General features: G+C 41.2%; 3 protein-coding genes across 5 annotated transcripts; 2 read left to right on the top strand and 1 right to left on the bottom strand.

The window, feature by feature from the left end:
• Positions 1-3,210: 3,210 nt before the first annotated feature.
• Positions 3,211-9,106, bottom strand: abhd4 (abhydrolase domain containing 4, N-acyl phospholipase B). The gene is made up of 8 exons (XM_069711360.1): positions 8,895-9,106; positions 7,834-7,919; positions 7,618-7,722; positions 6,504-6,792; positions 4,478-4,659; positions 4,280-4,391; positions 3,938-4,124; positions 3,211-3,757 (listed from the first exon to the last, which is right to left on the bottom strand). The coding sequence occupies exons 1-8, from the start codon at positions 8,942-8,944 to the stop codon at positions 3,668-3,670; spliced, it is 1,101 nt and encodes a 366-aa protein (XP_069567461.1). The 5' UTR covers positions 8,945-9,106; the 3' UTR covers positions 3,211-3,667.
• A 476-nt stretch (positions 9,107-9,582) lies between these two features.
• dad1 (defender against cell death 1) lies at positions 9,583-13,093 on the top strand. The gene is made up of 3 exons (XM_069711361.1): positions 9,583-9,931; positions 12,026-12,183; positions 12,841-13,093. The coding sequence occupies exons 1-2, from the start codon at positions 9,721-9,723 to the stop codon at positions 12,154-12,156; spliced, it is 342 nt and encodes a 113-aa protein (XP_069567462.1). The 5' UTR covers positions 9,583-9,720; the 3' UTR covers positions 12,157-12,183; positions 12,841-13,093.
• Positions 13,094-16,568: 3,475 nt separating this feature from the next.
• pigr (polymeric immunoglobulin receptor) lies at positions 16,569-21,118 on the top strand. Of its 3 annotated transcripts, none has more exons than XM_069711344.1 (8): positions 16,571-16,959; positions 17,544-17,888; positions 17,979-18,060; positions 18,208-18,443; positions 20,319-20,412; positions 20,515-20,603; positions 20,751-20,800; positions 20,918-21,118. In XM_069711344.1, exons 1-8 carry the CDS (start codon positions 16,905-16,907, stop codon positions 20,993-20,995), a joined length of 1,029 nt encoding a protein of 342 aa, XP_069567445.1. In that variant the 5' UTR covers positions 16,571-16,904; the 3' UTR covers positions 20,996-21,118. The 3 variants fall into 3 exon arrangements, with proteins under 3 accessions (XP_069567447.1, XP_069567445.1, XP_069567446.1); XM_069711345.1 differs by having other exon boundaries at positions 16,572-16,959; positions 20,322-20,412; XM_069711346.1 differs by lacking the exon at positions 20,918-21,118 and having other exon boundaries at positions 16,569-16,959; positions 20,722-20,800.
• Positions 21,119-24,359: the final 3,241 nt, after the last annotated feature.

Below are 24,359 nucleotides of genomic sequence, written 5' to 3'. Positions count from 1 at the left end.
CGGCCCAGCTCCTGACTCTTTTTACCTACTTCCATTAAACGAGCCCTCACCGGTGAGAGGTGAGGGGGGATTTAAAAATGATGTAATCTGAGCTTCACTGGGGGAAAAAACAGGTAACTTTCCATCTCTGCAATTTGACCATCTTTTACTGAGCACGCAATACATAATTGCAATGCATTGTGGGTGGTGGACGTAATGATGACTTAATTCATCCGTGCAAGTCGAAGCAGGTGACACACCTTTGCTGCTTTGCATCATTCAAGATGACTGATGTCTTGCCAGGTACTTTAAGCTGACTGAGCAGTGAATGTTATGTTGTCATTTTTTTTTTTTACTCCACTGCACTGATTTAACAATCAAGAGTTACAACAAGCCGTTTCACATGAAGGTTTCAGAAAACCTTTTAAGTCCATAAAGAAACTGATAATCGTCAATAATATTGAATTTTTTTGGCTTCAGTGTTGTGACGGTGCACTCATCAGATAATTTAAAGGAGAGTTTTAGGGTTTATTTGACTTACAACACTTTAGTTTTGCTCTAAATGTCACTAACACAAGCCATTCTGCTGCCTGAGGACTTGGTCAGATGCTTTAAGTAAATGTTCTATTTCTTCTTTCTTCTCCACTTTTTTACATTTGTAATGTGGAACCAATGTTGATTTGATCTGACTACTTCTTCCACAACTGACACAGAGCAAGTAGACAAAATTAATGGATCCCACACCGATGAGCCGCAACATTAAAACCTCTGACAGAAGAAGCATTAAGTACAATACAGCAGGCCCTGCGATAAATCCTCCCTTTATCATGAGTATAATGTTCAGCTGGTATTTAATCTGATTGAGAGAGGTGTTGATTTATTTTAATGGTGATTTGGGAGACTGCAATTTTATGGTGCTGTTGAACTGTGATTGGTTACAGAGGAGGTGTTCTTAATGTTTTGTCAAATCTTTATATAAATGGGAGGGATAAACTACAGCCTTCGAAATGACCATTAAAATAAATCAGCACCTCTCAGTGAGATTGAATAACAACTGAACATTTTAATGCTTGTGAGGGGAGGATTTATGTCTTGACCAGCGTGCTATACTTTAACCTTCACCTGTCAGAGGTTTTAATGCTGTGCCTGAGGGGTGGATTACAGTGCATCCAGAAAGTATTCACAGCGCTTCACTTTTTCTACATTGTTATATTACAGCTTTATTCCAAAATGGATTAAATTCATTTTTTCCCTCAAAATTCTACACACAATACCCCATAATGACAACGTGAAATAATTTTTTTTTGAAAGTTTTGCAAATATGTTAAAAATCAAAAACGAAAAAATCACATGTACATAAGTATTCACAGCCTTTGCCATTACACTCAAAATTGAGCTCAGGTGCATCCTGTTTCCACTGATCATCCTTGAGATGTTTCTACAACTTGATTGGAGTCCACCTGGTAAATTCAGTTGATTGGACATGATTTGGAAAGACACACACCGTCTATATAAGTTCCCACAGTTGACAGTGCATGTCAGAGCACAAACCAAGCCATGAAGTCCAAAGAATTGTCTGTAGACCTCCGAGACAGGATTGTATCGAGGCACAGATCTGGGGAAGGGTACAGAAAAATGTCTGCAGCATTGAAGGTCCCAATGAGCACAGTGGCCTCCATCATCTGTAAATGGAAGAAGTTTGAACCACCAGGACTCTTCCTAGAGTCGGCCGCCCGGCCAAACTGAGCGATCGGGGGAGAAGGGCCTTAGTCAGGGAGGTGACCATGAACCCGATGGTCACTCTGACAGAGCTCCAACGTTGCTCTGTGAAGAGAGGAGAACCTTCCAGAAGGACAACCATCTCTGCAGCACTCCACCAATCAGGCCTGTATGGTAGAGTGGCCAGACGGAAGCCACTCCTCAGTAAAAGGAACATGACAGCCCACCTGGAGTTTGACAAAAGGCACCTGAAGGACTGTCAGACCATGAGAAACTAAATTCTCTGGTCTGATGAAACAAAGATTGAACTCTTTGGCCTGAATGCCAAGCATCATGTCTGAAGGAAACCAGGCACCGCTCATCACCCGGCCAACACCATCTCTACGGTGAAGCATGGTTGTGGCAGCATCATGCTGTGGGGATGTTTTTCAGCGGCAGGAACTGGGAGACTAGTCAGGATGGAGGGAAAGATGAATGCAGCAATGTACAGAGACATCCTTGATGAAAACCTGCTCCAGAGCGCTCTGAACCTCAGACTGGGGAGAAGGTTCATCTTCCAACAGGACAACGACCCGAAGCACACAGCCAAGATAACAAAGGAGTGTCTTCGGGACAACTCTGTGAATGTCTTTGAGAGGCCCAGGCAGAGCCCAGACTTGAACCCGATTAAACATCTCTGGAGAGATCTGAAAATGGCTGTGCACCGACGCTCCCCATCCAACCTGATGGAGCTTGAGAGGTCCTGCAAAGAAGAATGGGAGAAACTGCCCAAGAATAGGTGTGCCAAGCTTGTAGCATCATACTCAAAAAGACTTGAGGCTGTAATTTCTGCCAAAGGTGCTCCAACAAAGTATTGAGCAAAGGCTGTGAATACTTATGTACGTGTTATATTTTCATTATTTATTTTTAGCAGATTTGCAAAAATTTTAAACAAACTATTTTCACTTTGTCATTATGGGATATTGCGTGTAGAATTTTGAGGAAAACAATTTATTTAATCCATTTTGGAATATGGCTGTAAAATGTGTAAAAAGTGAAGCGCTGTGAATACTTTCCAGATGCACTGTATATTCTGTAGCTGGACCACAACCAGAAATAGAAAAAGGTAACGGAGTTCAGTTAGTAAAGGTCTGTATTTAGGTGTATTTTTGATAAAACTGATGCTTTATGCATGTATTTCCATTTTATTGTAATTCTAAGAGCCTCATATTTTGTACTTTTTACTCCCATTAAAAAAAAACACAATTCTGCTGGTTAATTTACCAGCAGAATTTAATAATAAAAAAACACAAATCCGCTACAACTGTTTAAAATTGTGTTTAAACTAGTACAAAAAAGAGCAAATATTATATGTTCTTCTGTGCATTCTACCGCTGATACTTTAAATATATTTGTTTTGCTCAGGCAACCTTGACTTCCACCATGCACCAACAGGCAAGCAGGGCAGAACAGAAATGACACTTGTTACTGACCCCTACTGGTCGGGCCGTGAAGTGCATCACGTGTGAGAAGTTTCTCAAATATGTGTATTTTATTGTTTTCATGGTATAAAATATAGACAGTGGTTTGATACAGACAGCGGAGGGATCAAAGAAACAACATCATGTCAGGCACATGTTAAAATGCAAATCAGTGGCCATGTGGTTGCTGAGTAATAAATAAAACAAGTGCATCCAGAGAGATGTGCGTGTTTCATTTAGTTAAAAAAAATATAAATCATTTAGTACTGGATTAAGTCGTTCGGTTGAACATAAATATATTTACTAAATGTTTACTGATATTTACTTAATATACTGGCGAACAAATATAATGACGCAAATTTACAACAATAATATGGATAACTTTACGATTCGAAACATAATTACATTCAGACTCATGATGTGGTAATATGCACCAAAGCTTCACGTGCAGTGAAAACACCACGGTTAGTTGTCTAATTATGTTCGGTCCTTTCACACTCAAACACACATCAGTTAACAGATCCACATATATTTTCCACCACTTTGTTGAACTCCTCTGGTCGATCAGCATACACGTGGTGAGAAGCTGCATTTATCAGCTGCAGAGTCAAACAGAGACGATAACAACGGCAGTCAGAAATCATACAGCCTTATTGAGAGTGTTCAAATGAACTAAAACAAGCTAAACATGTTTTTTTAATGGCGCTGATTTCAAGCTGAACTGCACATTTTAGATTCTTATGTCTCCATGTTGTTTTCATGCCTGTATCTCCACTCACCAGCACTCTGGTGTGGGCCTGGCTCCTCATCTGGACTACAATGTCCCCAGACGAGCTGTCCACCCACGACTGTGCTCCATACAGCATGGTGAGGGGCATGGAGGGGGGGAGCAGCTGAACCCGCTGTAGCATGGGCCTCTTGGCCCAGCCCAGGGACTCCGACATGGCCCGGAAACCCACCTCTCCACTGGCAGGACGAGAAAAGTGTGGCACGAGGGATGATGTCACTATTTTCAATCTCAGCTCTTTGCAGGCTGTCTTCAGAAATTCTGGTGTGTGTGTGTGTGTGTGTGTGCGTGCGTGCGTGCGTGCGTGCGTGCGTGCGTGTTTCGTTTGACGTACCTTGGGGTTTGTGCGTTACAGTGGTAGATGTACTTCGTCATCGTGTCATCATCAAACAGGCATTCAAATTTCCTTTTGAAATCGGGACGGAATCTGTTCACCAAGCCCGGACCTGTCAATCACAGACGCAGTGTGAGATGACTAAAGAGCATCACATGTGCCGCAGCACGACAGCAGACAGATACTCAAACATCTCACCCCACGGGCCCGCTGCTCTGATGATGGCCAGCGGGTTGAAGAGGGAAACCACCGCTGCAATAGCTTTCACCCAGCGGGGGATGGACGGCTTCTTCACCGCCTCCGTCCCCTGGTCCTCCTGGCTCTGTGTCCGGGGACGCTCAGGGAAGCCCCAGGGATCCACCAGGATGAGGTGTGACACCCTGCGAAAACATAACAGATACCAATACTAATTGGTGTGCATTGCTCTCGTTGTGTATCGTGCTACGTTACGGTGCTCCTCTCCGATCACATGCAACAGCAACAGTCTCAGAACTTTTTGATCGCACTATGTACACTTCCTGTTTTGCTGTGTCTCTAAAACAACACAATACGGATGTACCTTTTAAAAGGGGTATAATCTGAAAGTACAGCCTGCAGTTGACATGTTCTCATCCATTTCTTATAGTTTCTGTACAAATGCTACTTTAAAGCGACAAAAACTATTTATTTTTTGTGTGGCAGAAAACGAAGCTGCTCCAACGAACATTCATGCTAATATTTGGTTATTCCCGCATCAGTCAGAAAACAGCTTGTTAGCTGAAAGAGATGCCTGAGGTGGCTGAAATCAAAGGGAAGCTGAACCAAAACAGTACAGTTTCAGGCCATGAAACCAAACTAATAGGTTGCAGAGCTGAGAGAAACTGGGGGAATTTGCACCGCGAGTGCCCTCTTTCACATTAAATTTGCTTTCTTGCTGAGAGGTAAAAACCCCCCCACTAATATCACTCTCATATCTGTGGTAAAATGAAGCTACAGCCAGCAAAGGGTTAATTTAACTTAGCATGAGGACTAGCTCTGTCTGAAGTAACAAAATCCTCCTACTGGCACATTAAAAACTCAGTAATTGACACTTTATATTTTGTTTGTTTCATGGTTTTACAGGCATCTTTGTGCTAAGCTAAGCGAACAGGCTGCGGGCAGAAGCTCCATATTTACCACGCAGACGTGTGAGCGTTGTATCCAATTCTCAGATAGAAAGCAAATGAGTGCATTTGTCAAAATGTCAAACTATTCCTCTATTAGCATCACTGTTTTCTCATGTTGCTGATGAGCCTGGATAATATTCAACATGACCTATGAAAGTAGGGCTATTAGTTGAAGTACCAGAATCCACCTGTAACATGCCTGAGGCAAATTTACATAAAATAGTCAATAATGTAGCCTAGATATTATATTTGCTTTAATTTAATAATGTCAATGAGAGAATCTCACTATTTTCAAGGTTTGTTTTGGATTATTCATCTAAAGTTATTGTCAAATTTCAGAAAATGTACCTGCAAATGTTTCACAATAAAAGCCTCGTTGAGAAATGCAGAGGGCTTTATTTTGAAACAGATACAGGAAGTATTGAGATTGTATTAACGTGAAATGCAGTAACTTCAACAGGGCAAACGGTAGCTGATGGAAAAAAAAGATTTGTCTCTTCCTCTTATTTGCATTGTGGCTCTGAAAAGTCTCTTCTGTTTTCTCTCTTATTTGCAAGTGTTTCCTTTTTGTTTTACTTTCCGCATCCAATCGACGACTCCCCTGTGTCCTTATCTTGTGACCTACAACCAACTCAGTATTATCATACGAAAGCAGATACAAAGGGAATGGGAGTGACTGTCAACTGTTTGTCACACTGTATAACAGCTGCCCTACGGAGGAGTGACGTGGAGCACTGCTGCACACCTCTCTTTGAGTGTGCATGTATTTGCTCCTTCTTGCAAGAATAAATGTCCGATATGTTTGATTTTGAACCAAGCCGCCGAGTAATTTTTCCAACAGTAGCGGATCAAAACGAGTTTTCTAAATGACATCTTGAATTAATTAGTAGAATCTAAATGTCAATATTAAAACCCTGGCCGTTTCATTTCTCTACTCAACTCTCTCCATATCAGCTGACGGACTGAAGTTCTTCATCCTTAAACAAAGCACTGAAATCACAGCTGCAGCTATTTAAATCCGGACCTGCCTCTGATGTTTCCTCTGTCGTTTTTAGTTTGCATCTCATCAGCATGTTTACCTAGAAGGGTACTGGATGGCGTAGGAGGAGGCCAGGTAGCCCCCCAGGCTGTGTCCCAGCAGAATCATGTTCTCCAGGCCTACAGACTGCCTCCATTGTTCAATTGAGCTGACAAACTGCTCCTCTGCCTTCTCAGCATCTGAGGGGAAGGGAGGCCTGGAACTCCTGCCGAAGCCCAGGAGGTCGAATGCGTAGACGGGCCGCGAGTGGCTCAAGGCATCCAGGTTCCTGATCCACAGGCCTACACCTCCTCCAAAGCCGTGGACCATCACCAGGGGAGTTTTAGATTCTAGAGGACAAACAGGAACAAGATGTAGTTATGTATTTGCCTTTTCTCAAAAAATTCTGATGCAATTTGCAGAGTTTTATGTGATTTTTCTGCAGAAAAATTATAGGAGTTGACAAAAATACTGTGTAGGGAAAAAAAAAAGGGTTTTGTTCTTAACTTAAAAAGTTATATGTAATCACTTTATATGATAATAAGCATACTGCAAATGAGATAACTGGACTTTTTTTTTTTAGTTCTAGTCGTGACGTAGCTTTACAAAGCAATAAACAAATAGTGGATACACAGGCTACTTCCTCTGTAAAAAAAAAAAAAAAAAAGTGCTTTCAAATTCTTTTCAATAATATGAATTCAACACATACTGTTTGCACAAAAACAAATTGAAGGAGGCTGTACAAAACTCATAAAATGGATCACAGCTAATTCTCATGACACGATCACGTTTCCTATAAACCCATTCACTTCCTTTTTTTTTTTGCTGTTTTTTCAGTCAACTGGCATGCAAAGGTTTGCTTTGATGTTTGGGGGAGAGGTTGAGCAGCCTTGCTGAATGTAAAATGAGGGCTTATTTTTGTTGATAAAGCCACCTTTATTTTGAAAGGCTTATTTTATGACACAATGCCCTGAACAGAGCCTCTATTGAATAACTTTGCTGTGGAGAATTTGAGGGAATTATGCAAAGCTCCCAAAAATATTACGGATGTTGGTTGAATCTTATTAATTTCCTGGAGGGGCTGACTAATGCAGACTTCACAGCTCTCTGGGATTGCACCAGTTTCCTCCCTTTAAACAAACACAGACTGAGGATAGGATGGCAGAGGTCAGCACCTTGTTCTGCAGGTTTGCAAACCGCCTTGTTGGTGAGGGTCAGGGTCCATATTCGGTCCTGGTTTGGTAAGGTCACAAACCTGGCCCAGAGGTCATTCTGGATACCTGTTGACACCAAAACAATGTAACAATTAGGATTAGCAGCTTCAACCACCATAATAATATTAGTTTCCGGTGGTTATACAATCACACAGCCTCATGACAACACATTCTTACAGGCGAGAATCTTAGACTCTGTCGTCTTCAAAAGGGACATAGAGGTTGGACGCCAGGAAGGCCACCAGCTCCACACTGAACGTGACCTAACAAAAGCAAGATGGAAGGAAAGACATGTTAATAATGAAGAGATAGAAGATAGTAGAAGACATGCTTGGCACATGCTGAATGCTCAATATGAATGCTGCTGGCACAAGTCCAAGGTTAAAGCCGGCGGTCAGTGTTATCATTATTTGCATGACGAACATATGAGGGAGTCACGTTTCAAAGCCGTCGTGCTGTCAACCACAGTCAGGATGGAGACACCACAGTGGTTAATACATATCCTGGTTACCTGTGACCTCTTTATTAGTCATTAGTCATTCATTAATCAGTCATTGCATAACAATGCAACAAGTGTCTCACCCACTTTCTTCAGTGTCTGTCCTACAACAAAACGAGTGGGTAAACTGAGCTGAGGTGGTCTCGCCTGCTACTTCCTGTCGGACTGCAGGTAGAAATAGGCCAGTCTCACCTTTCTAGCCCCACCATTAATACAGCGGACAACACACCCCGGGCCTTTCTCACCTGGCCTCCAATCAACAGGGCAGCTAAGTTTTGCTGAGTCATTTTAGATGAGTGTCAATCACTCCTGTCATCAGCCGATGACGATGCAAAAGAGCCTCTTTGTCAGGGAGGTCAGCTCGAACCAATGTGATTTAATCACTATTATATATAATACCAGCAGTGACTCTTGCAGCCTCATCTTACATACAATAACCCTCATATCTCTACTTACCGTACTCATACAGGAAGTTGCAGAGTGTGTTATATTAGAATAAAGTTTTAAAAAATAAATCATTTTGACCAGGTGTAATATCAGAAAAATATAAATAAATGTAAAAAAACAACAACAACAACATAAATTTACCTCTAAACATTCTACAGATGGGTTCAGGTACCTACAGTACTACTTATATTTAAAACCTAATCAAAGTCTGAACACATCCAGTAATTAAAAGCGAGGTAACGCTGGAGGTCGCCGTGTGTTGTTGATGGTTGTTTCCGGCTAAGTTACTTACTCTGTTTCACAATCGGCCTGCAAAGGAGCTGCGGCTGTAGCAGGATCCATCCGTTGACATATTCCAGTTACTCCAATCAGTCAAATCAATGCTGATAACACACTTTCTGCTGCACCTGCTCTGAAATGGCACGAAGGTCCTGTGTGCTAGTTTCTAAATGTTTTGGAAAGCGTTCATTCCGACGTCAGCTGACCGAGAACAAAGATCGTCTTTTAACAGGAAGTGTCACCTGTGCGTAAAAAAAAAAAGCGGCATTTGTCTGAAACCCTACAAAGTGTGAATATCTGTTTACGGACAACGAGAAGCGCTTTACTGCGTCACTTTCACAGCGGAGTCATTTAGTTGTGTTTGTTAGACACAAATTACCCATTGGACACCCCATTAAAAGCGCTGGTTTGGTGCATTGCTGTAGCTACACACGCTCGTTATGCTCTTGTGTGTTCATTTTGGTCAAATTAAAAACTAGGTTTCAAAAAAAAAAAAAAATTGTTAGACTCCGTGATCCACAAATAAGGTTCTGTGTCCTTTTGGGCACCTACAACTTTTGAAACGCAAGAACGCAGTTGACACAGCTGCATCGCAAATTACAGGCAGAGTAAATCCTCCTTCTTCTTTTTTTTTTACAGCTTTGTGTTCCCGTTCTTGCTTTTGTCAAACAAAGGGCCGTTTCCCCGTCGTTCCGAAGCTGCACGTCGGAACGCATTCTTTGTAACAACCAAGGCCGCTTCCGGTTAACGAGGACACGTCACTCGTTCGACTGAGGAAGAGGACGCCGCGCAAAAACTCGCGTATCGACCCATTTTGTACAAGTTCAGACGTCGCAATCATGTCGAACTCGGTGCTGTCGGTTATTTCTCGGTTTCTGGAGGAGTACACCACCACGACGCCCAACAAGCTGAAAGTGGTGGACTCGTATTTGCTGTACATCTTGTTGACAGGAGCGCTGCAGTTCCTCTACTGTCTGCTCGTCGGCACCTTCCCATTCAATAGCTTCCTGTCGGGCTTCATCTCGTGTGTGGGCTCTTTCATTCTCGCAGGTAAATTCAGTTAAATGTTACAGATGTTTTGCCCCCGGGGAAATTACAAAAAAAAAAAAAAAGAAGAAGAAAAAGCGTCGTATTAAAAGGTTTTACATCGGTGGACTTGATGACAGACACCGGTTATCTTACGGAGCTGAAACAAACTACTGCTGCTTGTCTTTATGTTAAAATAAATAAATAAAACAAGCACACATATTTTCAGAGTATAGAAGTGTGGCTGACTCGCTTCTTGTACTATAAAGTGCACAGTTGCCAGTTCACACAGCGTTGCTCTGGCTTATGTCTTCTTGTAGGCCCTTCAGGTTTCTATCAGGCTAAATATTGGACACCTAGTGTCATTACACTTTGCAGTCGCCTATGTGCAATTCAATTGCAAACTACAGCTTCCAAAACGAATGCAACGTCTCTATACGACAGTGTAATCCTTTATTGCAGGCCTGTTGCTATAAAGGACAGATGTGTTTCCTCATAAACTTGTCTTCTTTCATCGGTCTTGATTTCAGCAGTAAATTCCCACAGGGGAGGATGACCTTTGAACTCTTCCACAAACAGTGAACTGGGTGGAGAGAGGTCGGCTCGATGTTTGCAGTGAAACCCAAACATCTAAACCTCAAAGATGTTTCGTTTAAAGAGGCAGCAAATGGAGCGCCAGAGAATACCATTCATATCGCCAAGGCCTTCTCCGTTATTCAATCCATCACATCGGCCACGCTGCACTGTCATGTCAGGTTCAAGTCAGAGTTGTATCATGGTGTGTAATAGGCGTGTCATCATGTGCTTATACAATCTATAAAGCTGGACCGATACTGTGTTTTTGAGACTTGCAGCAATATTAGGGAGCACAAAATATATAGTGGCTGAAATTCTTTATATATATATACGTTATATACGCTGTATATAAACACACTTTTATTTGCAATGATCTCTCAAATGTGGCAATCAAACACTTTTACAACAGGATATTTTTTACTGTTTATGGTCATCAGTGCACTGAAACAGTAAACTTCACTGGAAAATTTCATAAATGTATTTATAAATTTAAAAAAATGTTGCCCAAGCATCTTTTTCTACATTTTCTTCTGTAAAAACATATTTACATCTTGCCCCACCTGGAACGACATCTGTGATAGGCCAGCATCGATGTGACTGTCAGGCTCTGACTGGTTGTTCTCTGGTCCAGATGGATACACAAAGCTGACGGAGCGTTTGCAGCTCGGTGGGACATTAACTTCTTAACATGTGAACATCTGTCAGACGCTGCCAGATAAATGTTCGAACTCACCAGCCTCTCGGTAGTAAACCGTTATTTTTTGATCTGAAATCCACCAGCTGTTTTCATACATTGCTAATATTTAGCTGGTTGGTGCTGATGTCCGATCCCGGATGAGAGTTCGGGCTCCTTCACTTTATAACGACCTGTCTGAGGACAGCACGGCTACAAACTCTGTCTTTTAAATCGCGTTTAAAAACACAGCTTTTAAAAACACAAAACAAAAAAAAAAGCCTTTTGCTGATTTTACTCATGTTTAATGGCATTTTAGTTTGTTTTACTCTGTTTTATTACGTGCTCTTTTTCTTTCTTTCTTGTAAAGCATGTTGTAACTATGTTTTGTTTGCTATATATGCAGTTGATTATTGTTCCTCTTGTTTCTGGGTTTTGTCAGGTTCCAACATTCAGATGCACATAATGCTTAAATTGGTAGCCACTTTTCCGTATAAACGTAACCATGGGAACCACAGCAGTGCTTTAGTTTCAGTTCAGAAACCTAACTTTGTCTCTGTCTCAGTAACTACTACTAAAAACTGCGGATGTTATAAACTGTTTAATAAAACTAGTGTTTAGCTGCAGTCCTACTGTCTTGTATTATTTGTATTTCAGAATTTCCCCTTGGGGATTAATAAAGCATTTATCTATCTATCTATTATCTATCTATCTATCTATCTATCTATCTATCTATCTATCTATCTATCTATCTATCTATCTGTCTATCTGTCTATCTGTCTATCTATCTATCTATCTATCTATCTATCTATCTATCTATATCTATATCTAGATGGAAGACTGATTCTACTTCTGTCTTTGTCTCTCAGTGTGTCTTCGTATCCAGATCAACCCACTGAACAAAGGAGACTTCCTGTCCATCTCCCCGGAGAGAGCCTTCGCCGACTTCCTGTTCGCTCACACTGTCCTCCATCTTGTTGTGATGAACTTCATTGGCTGAAACGGCTGCACATCCAACTCACATCGGGTACATATAATACACGCGCATTCTCATTTGAGGTGTTTTCAAAGTGGGGTTGTTTTGTTCAGTCCCATTGCCACAATGTAGTTTAACTGATAGATTCATTTTCTTGTCATCTTATTTCATTTCATTTAATTTAGTTAATTACAAGTTGCTACTAGCCTTTTTTTTTTTTTTTTTTTTAGCACTGATGCTGTTTTTAAAAAAAATAGTTTTCAACAAGAGAAAATGAATACCAGTTGGTTAAAGAAACCATTTAAGTGGAATCAGTGTCAATACATTCAACGGAAATCTCCAGTATGTGTCTGATAAAGAGTCGGGCCTCGGCAGACAATAAACGGACATATAGGAAATATACGATGTCCTTGGAGTGCTCTCAGTCACATTATCCGTCGTTGCGAGCTCATCACTTCCTCCTCCGTGGAAAAGCTCCCGATATTTCACGTGATAAGATGCTTCTCTGGGGACATGGTCCATATGATGCCACATATTGCTTTTGTTTCACTAGAAAACAGCGGTATTACATTTTCTGCTCGCTGGCAGCAGGGAAGGTCACGCTGTATTATCTTGCTTCTGCGTTGCTTCTGAATACCTGCTTCCGTAACCTCGATGTCACACACCCGCCCACCAACCACCGCCGGTTTCTTTTTCCTTTCTCCACAGATCGTGACAACAGGAGTTATTAAAGCCCCCTGACAAGACACGGCGCTACGTCTGTTTTTGTGCCGCTGATTTGGACGCTCCCTCCCACACACCATCAACACTGAATTAGATGCCTCCTGTCAAATCGATGCAGTTCAGTGTTCTTAATGGGAAAATGATTCTTTTTATTTCCTTTTCATTTTTTTTACGCTAACATTTGTAAAGCATTCCCTTTTTGCACTGCCACAAAGAAATAAAATCAACTGTAATGGCAGACTTGTGATGACTAATGCAGTTTCTTTTCAATAATAATTACTTCACTATACAATTTCACTATATAATAGGGAGCTTTTTGAGGCAGAGAAATTTACTCATGACATATTATCAGGTCACAATACATGCAAAGGATGGATTTGGTTAAAGATAAAGTAAAAGTTTTATGTAAACATGCATCATATTTATCAAAAAGATCCATTTCTAAATGATATAAAATAGACAGTGCTCTGTAAGTATATGTATTTATATTTCCTTTCTTTTGCTGGTTATTGCAAAGAAAATCATTTTGTAAAGGGAAGTTAACAACCAAGTAGTTGTTGAAAAAGCTTAGGTGCTCTCTCTCTCTCTCTCTCTCTCCTGCTGGGTGTGTCTAATAGTCATTCCTCTGTCTCCTTTAGTGATAAACATCCATGAAATAAATGTAGTTCATGGGTGAGGCTCAGTGAAATGGAAGTTTGTCTTCGCGCCACGGAAACCTAATAGTTAGCTGCCGCAGTTGGCCGGCTACCATTAGCTGCTGCAAGCCGACACATCTCAGCTTCCCCTCAGCCGGGGGAGTGTTTCCAGGAGTGCAACGGAGCGGAGAGGTGGTAAAGTGGATATGATGCCACTGACAGGCGACCCAATGAAACAAACTTATCTTGAACAGAACTACAGATTTCTCTGGTTTAAGCATTGTTGAAAACATTTGGGATAATGTCAGCTCAAAACTCAAAATGTATACCACAGGTCTCGTCGGTTTAGACATTATAGTGTGGAAAAGTTATAGATTCGACCTTTTACCCAAAATTTTGAGATTCAACCTTAAAAAAAATGCAATAAAGGTCAAATGTTTAATGCTTTTCTAGTGCTTTATTTGCAGTCCTGATATCCATGTGAAGATATTACAAGCTCAATATAGTTTTACATCTCCTCCCTTCAGCTTCTGTCTGGAGTACCACTAAGAATATGAAAGTATTTCTGTGTCTGTGTTTTTAAGGCACATTGATATCAATGTATATCACTCCTCGACCTGCTTTATAATAGAAAAAAAGCAATTGAAGTTTGATTTGATACCATATAGATCCTTTAAATGGGACACAACTGTATTTAACTGTGTCTAATATTGGGTTTGAAGTCTCGGGCTCAGAAACATCAGCAGAGATGCACTCCCAGACCTTCACTGCAGACACCTTCAGATCTCTCTTGGTGTGAGGCTTCTATGCCTTTATGCTATAAGGCCACACAATGTTTTTCTATACCGACGTACAAACAGTCAAATTAAAGCTGACGCTTGACTCTAATGTAATTTCCATTCTTTTACTTCACACTGATTGTGCTGAAGCTCAGAGCCTGAAGAGCAAAAGACTGTAATTGTTAACGGTGGATGGTTTTAAACTTCAACTACATTATGATTGAAGTATTGTACTTTTTAAAACATTACATTTATGTACAATCCAAAACATCCACACATAAAGCATGATGCTTTGGTGATTAAATTAACAATCCAGCAGAAATGAGCTGCAACGTAAAAGTCTGATATGACTGAATTGCAATTTTTCGGACAACACTTTATTACATTTATTGATGTCCAGTTTGAATGCAGAACTTTGGTTTGTAACATTATTTTTACTCTATGTACGTCTCCCTCCACTTCCCACACGCTGCAGATATTGTTGTGTTCACCCTCCAGACTGCATCGCTACAACTGCTGTGCTATTGCAGCTTTCCAGGGCGCAGCGAGAACACAAACTCCCCAAGCAAAGAGAGAGTTGGCTTCTATTACTTGTTCTGGACGAAATAATAGAGTCCAACACAATTTCTCCAAAATTGCGCTGAGCCAATACTCGCCTACATTTGTCACACAATGCACAAACCCGAGGCCACAGCCGAGCTGCTGTGTAAACGCGTGGGCCAGTCGGAACTGGAAATTGTCTGAAACAACAGACTACATCAAGTCTGGCGCCCGAAGTTTCCCCTGGACAGGTTTGATCGGACTCTTGTGGTGATTTATTGCAGACGAAAAGACAGTCCATCTAATGACCTCTACATATCAAATATAAATGTTATATTGTCATCATTATGTTGCTCATTACATGTCTTGCCCTGTTTACAGGGGAGGTAAAGGAAACTGGATAACACACAGTCAGCGGTGGAATACACGTGGAGATCACTGATTCACTTTGTTCAAATTTCCTGTCACAAATAAAAGTCTTGCATGTAAAATTATTTTCAAGTCTAAATATTATCAGCAACATTTCACATTTAAGCTTAAAGGCAAAAGTTTAACACAGCTGCGGGTCATTTTGACCCAAGCACAACACGAGGGTTAAGCTGGTGGCAGGTAAAACACTCATATTCCTGTCAAACAACTGAGAAATAATCAGAATATTAGAATCCCAATAATATGGTTTCCAAACTTTCTTGATTATGTACCACATACCAAACCAATCTTCCTACATACAACTCACTAATAAAGATACCAACAATTCCAATACTGATTTATGTACGCAATAGCCTAAGAGAGGCGGAATGACAACAAATACGCCTCCTGTTTCAAAATTAAATAATACATATACATCTCTTTACAGGAGTGGCATAACTCAGCGGCTCGACTGCCGACTATGCGATTTGCCTTCATCATTGAAAGGTTTGCCTGAACTGTCAGGTCCGGTGTTGTCATTTGGCTCTCCCCTCAGTCCTCTTGAATCAGCATCCCGAATTCGACGGGTTCAAGCATATTTTATTTATTATTTAGATGATAAACAACACATTTTATTTGTTTTGTTTTATTTTATTTTTGTATACAGTCAATGGCATCAACCCCAATGTCAACATTAGGAGGCATCATGTCACCATTTTCGGTAAAACATATGAGGCAAGGATCACTAAATATCCCTTTTGGACATGTTTTTTAAAAAATAAATAAAAAAAGACTGCTTGGAACAATGATGTGGGTCTGTTATGGTGATCTTAAATACAATTAAACTTCTTAATTAACATCCTGTCTCACTCATTAAAAAGATAAATATGCAAAATACTATGCAAATATAGTTCATTCCTAAAGTTGAACTGTTTAGTACGTGTCTGAGCTCAGAGATGACTGAGAACAACCTTCTCGGTTTAAACTCTACACATACGTCATTGTGCACAGTGAAGCCTAAACATGCAGTTGTAGGAAGAAAAACATCACAAATATGAAAACATTTCAGAGTCAGAGCTTTGAAATGATGTCAGACAAACCAACAAAAGACCCCCCCACCCACCCCACCCTTATCAACATGCTCTGACAGACAGAAGTAAAGTTCAGCAAAATAAATGGTCTTGTAACCCAAACAAACAGAGATGTAAACCGGGTTTTCCCCAGTAAATGGACTGGATATTGGAATATGACCAGGAACATGACTGGCTGGAAAGATAAGTTTCGATTCTCCCGCCTGCCTGTAGTTTCCAGGGACACAGTTCGGTTTCGTTTCTCAGCTCTGTTTTCCAGGAAATGGATGACCATGAAAGGTTTTCTGGCAGCAGCAACAGCAGAGCAACACCCTTTGGAAACAGCCTTCACTGAGCGCACTGAGCGCACTGAGCGCATCGGAAAGGAACTGTTATCTGCGGGGGCTGTGCGCAGAAGCTTCATCCAAATATTCTCTTAAAGTACGTCGCAATCTAAAATCTTACTGGCACCTACATGGTTAACATCCGGAACATCTGGACCCAAACTAAGGTCACATGACCAAAGGAAAACAAACATAGCCAAACTGGAGTCTGTGTTTTTCACGAGAGGAGAGAATTCGCTTGGTAAACCTGAAACCCTAACCTGAAGTTGAAACATGTCGTTGAAACGCCTCGTCTTCCTCACCCTCAGCCTGTTTCCATGGATCCCAGGTAATAACTATGACTACTGAGGTCATATGGTTATAAAAGTAGTGGAAAGCGCCTTAGAAACTGCAGATAATTGATGAAAAAGGAGGCTGATTAATGCCTATGCCGCCGCCTACTCACTGTATTGTTGCACTTTTGGCAACCACTATAATGTAAATGCTTTTTATACTCCACTTCTCTTTTATTACTTTTCTGTATTAATAATTTGTTGAAGACAGACTAGAAAGGATGTTTTTTTGCAGGAGACGGCGCAGGCTTTTGTGTTTTTGTAAATCCTCCAAGCCTCCTGTTTGCCCGTTGGCAACATTATGTTTGATGTTTATTTTGTCAAGCCTTCAAAAGCCTATGTATTATGAAGGGATAATCCAATTTTCGAATAAGTAGTATGGAGAGGGGAGTTAAAGAAGGAAAAGTGTTGTTTTTTTTAACAGAGGAAGCTGAAACCATAAATGCTGTACAAGTGTTGCTCCAGGCCACTTCTTAATTCTTCGATAAGAAGTGTCCACCGCCAGAAAGCTGTTCTGCTGCATGACTGACTGAAAGATTAAATTCAAACTCGTACCATTCAATCATCCCCACTGTCTCAGCCTGCCTGTGTAACGTAACCACCCTGGAAGAGTTTGCAGAGCTGGAGGGTCGGTCCCTCTCCATCCCGTGCCACTACGAGCCTAAGTATGCCAGTAATGTAAAATACTGGTGCCGGGGGTGGACCAGGGAGTTCTGCTCCATCTTGGCTCGAACTGACGATCCCCGTTCGATCAACCGGGCCGATGGCAAAGTCAGCATTTTCGACGACCCGGCGCAGCAGATGTTCACAGTGACCATGAACGACCTGAAGGAGGGGGAGTCTGGGTGGTACACGTGCGGCGTGGAGATAGGTGGCATTTTTGAGCGTGACGATGTCGCCATCACTCGCATCAAGGCCATTCATGGTGAGTAATGCTGGGATTTTGAACTGATAGTCCTTCATTGAACCACAATGAAAGTGGGACTTCCATGGAAATAAACGATGATCTCTGCAGGTATGTCAGTTGTAAGCAGAAGTGTGAGAGGAGAGGAAGGAGGCAGCGTGACAGTTGAATGCCTCTACAGTGAGAGATACAGGTATTCAATTTTCTTTTTCATGATATCATGATTAGTCCTTCAACACTAAACCCATTTAAATTCTTAATTGTTCAAAACACAGTTCAGTAAGCCTGGTTCAAAATCTTAAATTCAACTGCTGACTCCCCTGTGACCGCCTGCCAACAGAGAGAGTGAGAAGAAGTGGTGTCGGAGTGGAGACTGGAGCTCCTGTCTGCTGACGGGTTCTGACGGCAGCTTCGAAGACACTTCGGTGGCCATCAGCGATGACAGAACTTGGGCTTTCACTGTAACCTTAAAGAAGCTGCAGATGAGAGATAGTGGCTGGTACTTGTGTTGTGCAGGGCAGAAGCAGATGTCCGTGTATGTGCTGGTCACACCCCGATCCACCACCACCACCACCAGTAGGTTGAAGGAGGTTTAAACTTTATATGAAAAGCATAAACAAATTATTCTCCGTTTCATGTGTTTAATAGGAATCCAAAACAGTAAGTGAGTCATTCCTATTTTATCTTATGTTAAAGCTGAATGAGGAGATTTTGTTTTGTTTGAATTAGTATTAATCATTTTCATGCTATCCAATAAGCTAATATTTTCTTTGGTTGATTGTGGATGCCGATACCAATATCTATCCTGTAGTGGAATTAACATATTATTATGCTCACTCTTATCATGATGGCCCACTGGCAGATGCAAACATACATTACAATGCTTTTTTGAACGATCTCAAATCCAAACTGGTACAATTCCCAGCTGCCTGTACACACGGTATTATTTGTCATATTTACAGTTTAGTGTAGCATGTAAGCATGCAACATTGTGTACTTCCGGACAAACACTTTTGGCTAAATAAAAATGTTGCCCTAATAATAGCACCAGGATCTCCAAAGTTATCATAGACCATCCTCTAGGTCATATACTTGGGCGGCACGGTGGTGCAGTGGTTAGCACTGTCACCTCACAGCAAAAAGGTTCCGGGTTTGAATCCGGTCCTGGGCCTTTCTGTGCGGAGTTTGCATGTTCTCCCTGTGCTTGCGTGGGTTCTCTCCGGGTTCTCCGGCTTCCTCCCATCATCCAAAAACATGCACCTCAGGTCAGGTTACCTGGCGCCGCGCTAGTGGCAGCCTGCTGCAGCATCTCCCCCCTGAGAGCCCCCCCTGCTGTAGTGAAGAAATTTCCCCTCGGGGATTAATAAAGTATATAAAATCAAATCATATACCTGTTCAAAACTGAGATATTACATGGTGCATTACATGGTGCATCAGCCAACCAACAGACAAATCAAAGTTAAAATCCCTGTACACATAGCTGCGAGCACAGGTAAAAATATTACCTTTCAAAATACATGCTTTCATTATTCTAAATCAACTGCTCATCGACATGTCAGACCTGCCGCCCGAAACTCCCAAATGTCAGTGAAATCCTTTGTGGTTGGTATAAAATAAATGCACACTTCTTTAGCTGCATTACCTTTTCTCCATGTCACTTTGCAGCCGCTCAGATGAGAAGAAGCAGCTTTAAAGATCAATATGTGTTTGTGACAGATGGCGGGGCACTCAGGTCTCCAGCTGTTGTGGAGATACTTCATATCTCCTGCATATACATGTTAGGATTGATAACATTGTACGTAATATTATAGCAGCTTATGAGCAGTCTCAACACAACTTATTAGTATATGTTTGCACTTTGTTGTGTGACTACACACACACACTGTTAGTCACAGATGAACTCTGTGTGACTGGACGCACTCTGGTTGAACAGATGTATCTGGTTAACCCAGTGTGGTCTGCTCTTATCTATATAGGGACCTACGTCCTGCATGCCTATATTCTGACCATCTCCATATATGGACTTATGTCCTGCATGCCTGTGCTCTGCACTTCTCCCTGGAAGAACATATAGCTGACCTCCAGGTTCGGACCTATGTATAAGCTGGCTGACACCCATGTATGTCCCACCCCCACTTCTATGTAACGGGGGGGTATAAAGGCTTTACGTTTTCCTCAGAGAGTTGAAGAAATTCTGCAGACCAGCAAACTGTGCGTTTCTTCCCATGATTTATGTCCAATAAAGAATTCTGATAAATTGATGTTCGACTCCAACCTCATCTGTGACCTGTCTGTTCAAAGAAAATCAACAACGACACTGTACAGAGTATTGATTAGTCCTATCAAGAAAATTGATGTTGTGAACTTTTCGTATAGTGGTGGCAAACGCTCTTTTGCTTATCACAGTATATTGTTTCCCAGCTTTATGTGTAACATCTTTATCTTCAGCAGCAGCGTCCGTGACGTCTCCGCCTCCACAAGATCAGGCTGTTGTACACCCGCCTTTACCCAAAGCCATCACTGACGAGTCCTGGGACAGTCAAAGGTAGGAATGAAGCACTTCTTCATTATTGTGCCGTTGTGTCTTCAGTTTAAATGGATGCTGAAGTCTGAACTGGCTGCTCAGACTGCTCTGTCTGCGTTTCAGTCCCTTGTCGGAGTCTATGGTGGGGTGTTTCTGTGTCGTGCTCCTTGTGTTTTTAGTCTTACTGGCAAAAAAGTTGTGGAGACTGCACAGTAAGTCAACTTCTCATTTCTTTGAATTGTAATTGTGTGCAATATCATGTCATTAACCCTATACAATATAATACGTGTACATTTTTGTAAGTTCAAACAATTTTCATAATTATTTCAGGATTTAATTTGCTCAATATCCGTTTATAGAGCGGGAACCTGCGCTAATACAAGTTCAGCAGGCGAAAGCAAGGTTCAAAGTAAGCCCCAATTACAATATCTGTCACTATTCTGCTAGATGCTATTTAAAAACACCATAATAAAGGATAATCTTTCGTGATTACAGCACTTATTTTTCTTTCGCTCTTCCCCGACAGGAGAGTTCATGGGATGTTGGTGACCAGCAAAATGTTGCTTTCCTTCACAGTGATGGCCAGGACTTACATAAGCACTAAGATCTGTCTGTGAAGTGTTCATTTTTACTTGATGTAGCTGAATGTCATTTTTGTGTTAGTTTACTGCACAGAACGTGCCTTCTCTTTCAAGTATCTTATATTACATACAAGGCCACAGTATATCTATATTACAAAAAATTTCCCCTCGGGCATTAATAAAGTATATACCTACCTACCTACCTACCTTACAGTCAATATTTTGCTTGCTGCTCATCATATGCAAGTCTTCAAATATCACAAGAGCACACTGCTGTACAGGTAGGTGTGGTTAGTAAATTACAGAAAGCAATTTTAGATTAATTCCAATCTTAGAATCAATAAAATAACTTTATTTCTTAAAAACATTTTATTGTCCCGGACTGTAATTCCTGTTCATTTCTTGACAATTTATGGCTAAAACTGAATCTCTTTGCAAATTATAGAGAAAATGATGAAGACAATGCGTTTTATTCTTCTGTCAGATTTGCAACTGAATCATATACAAATATAGAGCAACAGTGAGTCAGAGTTGGCATGTTTATGTTCACAGAATGAACAGTTAAGTGCAATAACGTGACTACATTTAGCTCTGTTTTGGTCTCCTCCAACTACTGAGGGAAAAATGTGTCTCTTTGGCTCTGTTTTACCAGCTAGTTAAAAACTTGGTGTGTTCGCCAGTTATTGATGGGCAGGTAACATGTGCAAGCTGTTTGGAGCTTTACTGCTTCATCACTTTATTTTAACAAAGTCAACAATATGATGGTGGACCAAGAAGTTTTGAAACTGCTGCTGTTGCGGGTAACCTGTGCGCAGCACCGTGGCATGCACAGGGAAGGAAAAGGCTATAACCTGCGTGAGTAAGTATTCCAAGTTCATCACTTGATGAACATCAGCACCTCTGTTATAAACATTCTTGTGACCACTGGTCTGGGCGGATCAGCGATTTCTCCATGGACTTTAGAAGAGGGCGCACATTGAAATTTTTGTCAAACTGAGGAAATCGGCATGAAAACCTTTGAAATCCTTCAGAAACAAAAACGCAGATGTGCCAGAACCAGCGGTCACAAAAACATGTGTAACTCAGGGGATGATGCTGATGAAGCGACTAAAACTTGAATACTTAATCACAAAGGTTATTGCTTCCCCATGCTCTGTGCACGTGATAGTGCTTTGGGTCAGTCTCTGAAATTTGTGATCCACCCTCGAATGACCGTGCTTCAAACTGTTGTTTTAGATTAATCATCTAAACTGCTATTGTCACATTTGAGTCACATTTCTGTAAACCTTTAAAACCTTTTTGAAGGAATGATCTGTCCACTCAAATGCTTGCGGGCTTTTAATTGGACACACATACAGGAAGTGCTGAGTTTGTATTACCTGTGGAAAGCAGTAACTTTAATGCGGAAAACAGGAGCAGAACAAGAAAATTGTAAATATTTTGATTTCCTCACAAGCTATAATAGGTGTCAGAGCGCTGTTAAGAGATAAAAGGTTTAAAGGAAACTCTCCAGTGATCAATCTCGGAAAAAAAACGGGGAATAAATTTGCTTCCATCCAGAAGAACACACACAGCTTTGTGAGTGTCTTACCTGTAGACCTGTTCGGGTGATTTCAATGCCTTTGTATGTGAATGTTGGGGTTACAAAACATCCTTGTCCATCGAGCAATGAATGAAAGAGTTGTCCAAGTTGCCAGACGTGGAACAGGCCCAGTATTTCCCATGCAGAAGCCACTCTGGGGGGGCGAATGCAAGCGTACTGTTGTACACGGCAACAGAGAAATGGAAGGGGTCAAACAAAGAGATGGGAGCAAATGAAAAAGCCTTTAGTATTGCTTATTTCAAAAACAAACTGAAGAACTTTCTGCTGTGACTGATCTTTAACTTCACTGTGAATCTAAAAGCAAGTGAAATTAAACATTTCTAGCTGTGGAATAACCTAACTCAATCTATCACACATACACAAAAAGATCACTCCTCTCTGATCCTTTCTGATATTTCATATCTTTGCCTCCCACGCCTTCAGATGATATGTACATCTACAGAAATAAATATACGATCAAGGCCAAACTTTAAATGTGTATATTTTCTGTTCTCAACACTGGATGAATAAGTGGAATGTGACAGACTGGTATGACCTGTGTGTGTGTGTGTGTGTGTGTGTGTGTGTGTGTGTGTGTGTGTGTGTGTGTGTGTGTGTGTGTGTGTGTGTGTGTGTGTGTGTGTGTGTGTGTGTGTGTGTGTGTGTGTGTGTGTGTGCGTGATCAGGAATTAACTGTGCACTCATTATTGTTAAGCGAATGAATGCAATAACAAAATGTCTGTCACACTTAAATGCTTCAGATCATCAAACAAATTAAAATATTAGTCAAAGATAACACAAGTAAACACAAAATGCAGTTTTTAAATTAAGGTATTTATTATTAAGTGTTCATGACTCCACCATAAGAAAGAGACTCGGCAAAAATGGCTGCATGGCAGAGTTCCAAGACCAAAACCACCGCTGAGCAAAAAGAACATTAAGACGCGTCCCATGTTTGCCAGAAAACATCTTGATGATCCCCGAGACTTTTGGGAAAATACTCTGTGGACTGACGAAACAAAAGTTGAACTTTTTGGAAGGTGTGTGTCCCGTTACATCTGGCGTAAAAGTAACACCGCATTTCAGAAGAAGAACATCATACCAACAGTAAAATATGGTGGTGGTAGTGTGATGGTCTGGGGCTGTTTTGCTGCTTCAGGACCTGGAAGACTTGCTGTGATGAATGGAACCATGAATTCTACCGTCTACCAAAACATCCTGAAGGAGAATGTCCGGTCATCTGTTCGTGACCTCAAGCTGAAGCCAACTTGGGTTCTGCAGCAGGACAATGATCCAAAACACACCAGCAAGTCCACCTCTGAATGGCTGAAGAAAAACAAAATGAAGACTTTGGAGTGGCCTAGTCAAAGTCCTGACCTGAATCCTATTGAGATGCTGTGGCATGACCTTAAAAAGGAGGTTGGTGCTGGAAAACCCTCCAATGTGGCTGAATGACAAACATGCAAAAAAAAAAAGAAATCAGGAAGGGGGCAAACACTTTTTCACACCACTGTATATACACACACACTGTAGGTGAGTTGGTGTCGTGTTCTTGGGTTTCTCAGTCAGCTATACCCCTCGTTCCTACCCAGCTTGTCCAAATATGGTCACTTCTGGCTCCCAAAAACCCAAAATGGCGACAGCCAAAATGTCGAACTCAAGGCTTTAGAAGGGCAGCTCACAAACCAACGGGTGGCGTCATGGTTGGTTGCTGCTTGCTAAATACCTTTTTTGTTGAAAACCATGGGAATTTTGCAAAGTTTCATGCTTCCACAAATTCTAAGGAGATTTCCTGAATTTGCATT

Source organism: Brachyistius frenatus, unplaced genomic scaffold (genome assembly GCF_029030835.1).
Source record: "Brachyistius frenatus isolate BFR_SWC_R1_liver_20210118 unplaced genomic scaffold, ASM2903083v1 Contig_99, whole genome shotgun sequence".
NCBI lineage: Eukaryota > Metazoa > Chordata > Actinopteri > Embiotocidae > Brachyistius > Brachyistius frenatus.
Note: the sequence above shows the minus strand (reverse complement) of the source record. Positions and strands in the feature narration are given on the sequence as shown.

Coding starts and splice junctions, on each gene's coding strand:
- pigr (XM_069711344.1), top strand. CDS start 16,905: ATGTCGTTGAAACGCCTCGTCTTCCTCACCCTCAGCCTGTTTCCATGG. Junction 16,960..17,543: donor CCTGTTTCCATGGATCCCAG/GTAATAACTATG, acceptor CCACTGTCTCAG/CCTGCCTGTGTAACGTAACC. Junction 20,604..20,750: donor AAAGTTGTGGAGACTGCACA/GTAAGTCAACTT, acceptor ATCCGTTTATAG/AGCGGGAACCTGCGCTAATA.
- dad1 (XM_069711361.1), top strand. CDS start 9,721: ATGTCGAACTCGGTGCTGTCGGTTATTTCTCGGTTTCTGGAGGAGTAC. Junction 9,932..12,025: donor GGGCTCTTTCATTCTCGCAG/GTAAATTCAGTT, acceptor TTTGTCTCTCAG/TGTGTCTTCGTATCCAGATC.
- abhd4 (XM_069711360.1), bottom strand. CDS start 8,944: ATGGATCCTGCTACAGCCGCAGCTCCTTTGCAGGCCGATTGTGAAACA. Junction 7,920..8,894: donor CAGGCCGATTGTGAAACAGA/GTAAGTAACTTA, acceptor TGCTTTTGTTAG/GTCACGTTCAGTGTGGAGCT. Junction 4,125..4,279: donor TGTAACGCACAAACCCCAAG/GTACGTCAAACG, acceptor TCGTCCTGCCAG/TGGAGAGGTGGGTTTCCGGG.